This window comes from Tupaia chinensis, unplaced genomic scaffold, assembly GCF_000334495.1.
Source record: "Tupaia chinensis unplaced genomic scaffold, TupChi_1.0 Scaffold000146_1, whole genome shotgun sequence".
NCBI classification, from domain to species: Eukaryota; Metazoa; Chordata; class Mammalia; order Scandentia; family Tupaiidae; genus Tupaia; species Tupaia belangeri.
In genome coordinates this window covers 11944639-11946572 of record NW_006159616.1, presented here as the reverse complement: position 1 = coordinate 11946572, position 1934 = coordinate 11944639, and the positions used below count along the sequence as shown (strand labels likewise).

The window sequence follows — 1934 nt, the reverse complement described above, 5'->3', positions numbered from 1 at the left end:
GGCCTCTGGGCAGCTTGGGTGTCCATCAGGCGCCAGGCCCAGCTGGCCCCTCCTGGGCCTCACAATCCCAGCCTTTGTGCAGCCCTGCCAGCTCAGGCTCGGCTGGCTCCATACAGGCCCAAGGGCCCTTGGAAATCCGAGCAGCTGGAACCCCACCAAGTATTTTTCCAAGCTGGGCCAGAGGCCCTCAGGAGACAGAAAAGGATGGGTTGGGAGAGGTGTTCATTCATCTGTTTGTTCATGCATTCCTTCCTTGCACAAAAGATATTTATTGAGCTCCCACTTTTGCTTCAGGCACTGTGCAGGTGCAGGGGTAATCAGCAGTGGGCCCAGCCCAGCCCCGCACCCTCTCCCATCTTACATTCTAAACTGACAGGCAAACATAAACAGACGTGTGCCAATAAAACCCCTCTCTCCCTAGGAGGGGCTGGGCTTGGAACAGAGGGCGGGAGAGGCGGAGGGGGCGTGGCATAGGGGGAGGCAAGATGCTACTAGCTAGGTTAAGGCCTCTGCCCCTCCAGTGCAGGTGAGGAGGTGGGAGGCGGTGTCGCTCAGGGCTCCACCCACACGCTGCTGTTGGTCACTCGGGCCCCGAACCAGCCCTTCCAGAAGACGGAGTCCTGCCCCCCGTGCTCAAAGCGGACAAAGCGGACTCCTGGCCCGTAGTCGGTGAAGGTGTGAGAGATCTGCGGGCGGGAAGTACAATAAATAGAAGGGGTGGGAGAGTCAGCCTCGGAGGTTCTGGGGCCTCCCTCTGCTCCCTACCCCGGCGCACCACAGGGTTGTCAGTGGGAGGAAATGCTTCCTCCACAGCGGTTCAACCACCCTAGGTCCGCTCCCGCCCCAAAATGAGTTCTGTGGGCGGGGTTTCTGCGGCCCCACGCCCTTGGCCCCGCCCCTCCAGGCTCACCTCCATCCAACCCCCATTGTCACTGTCCTGAGGCACTGCCACCTGCCCGCTGCTGAACTCGGCCAGCACGTCCTCGTGCACCGACAGTAGTTTCACGGTGAGCTCGTATAAACAGCCTGCATCGCTGCGGCCCGAGTACGACCTCCGAGGGAGGGAGGGAGGGAGGGAGGGAGGCGACATGGCAGGAGCAGGGCGGGAGGCAAGAGGCGAGAGACAAGGTCTCAGCCAGCCCCGCTGAGCATGTAGTAGGGGCGGGGCTCCTACTAAAATTCTCAACATTCCTGCCCTGTGTCACACTACCCTATCCCCAATTTTTTTAATTTTATTTATTTTTTATTTTATTTATCATTATTCTTCCATTTGACCAGAGAGAGACAGACAAAGAGAAAGGATAGAGAGGCAAGAGGCGAGAGACAAGGTCTCAGCCAGCCCCGCTGAGCATGTAGTAGGGGCGGGGCTCCTACTAAAATTCTCAACATTCCTGCCCTGTGTCACACTACCCTATCCCCAATTTTTTTAATTTTATTTATTTTTTATTTTATTTATCATTATTCTTCCATTTGACCAGAGAGAGACAGACAAAGAGAAAGGATAGAGGGAAAGCAAACCACCAGATCCAGGACTTGAACTATGATCTGCCATGTGGGAGTCCAGCCCCTCAACCACCATGCCACTGGCTGGCCCCTAGTGTCCCATTTTTTTAAAAAATTAACTTTATTTATTTATTAACTTCATTTATCTATTTATTTATTTTACTTTGACCAGAGAGAGACGGAGTGAGTAAGAGAGAGAGAAAGTGAGAAAAAAAGCTGCCTCTTCTGGGACTCAAACTGCGGTCAGCCATGTGGGAATCCAGTGCCCTTAACCACCACACCACCTGCCAGCCCCACCAGTGTCCCCATTGTACACATAAGGAAACAGAGGCCACAGAAAGAAAATGACTGGTCCTAGGACCAGCGGTTAGCCTAATGGCTATGTCGCTGGACTCCCATGTAGTCGACTGCGGTTCGTGTCCCGGACCCGG

At 54.6% G+C, this 1934-nt stretch overlaps 1 protein-coding gene across 1 annotated transcript in view; it reads right to left on the bottom strand.

Moving 5' to 3' along the window:
* Nucleotides 1-238: 238 nt before the first annotated feature.
* The window catches only part of FBXO2 (F-box protein 2), an 8820-nt gene continuing 7124 nt past the window's right edge, over nt 239-1934 (bottom strand). Inside the window, exons 5-6 of the mRNA XM_027770676.1 lie at nt 911-1049; nt 239-686 (exon numbers count right to left, since the gene is read on the bottom strand). Coding sequence (XP_027626477.1) covers nt 552-686; nt 911-1049 — 274 coding nt within the window. The 3' untranslated portion in view covers nt 239-551. The remainder of the gene's footprint in view (nt 687-910; nt 1050-1934) is intronic.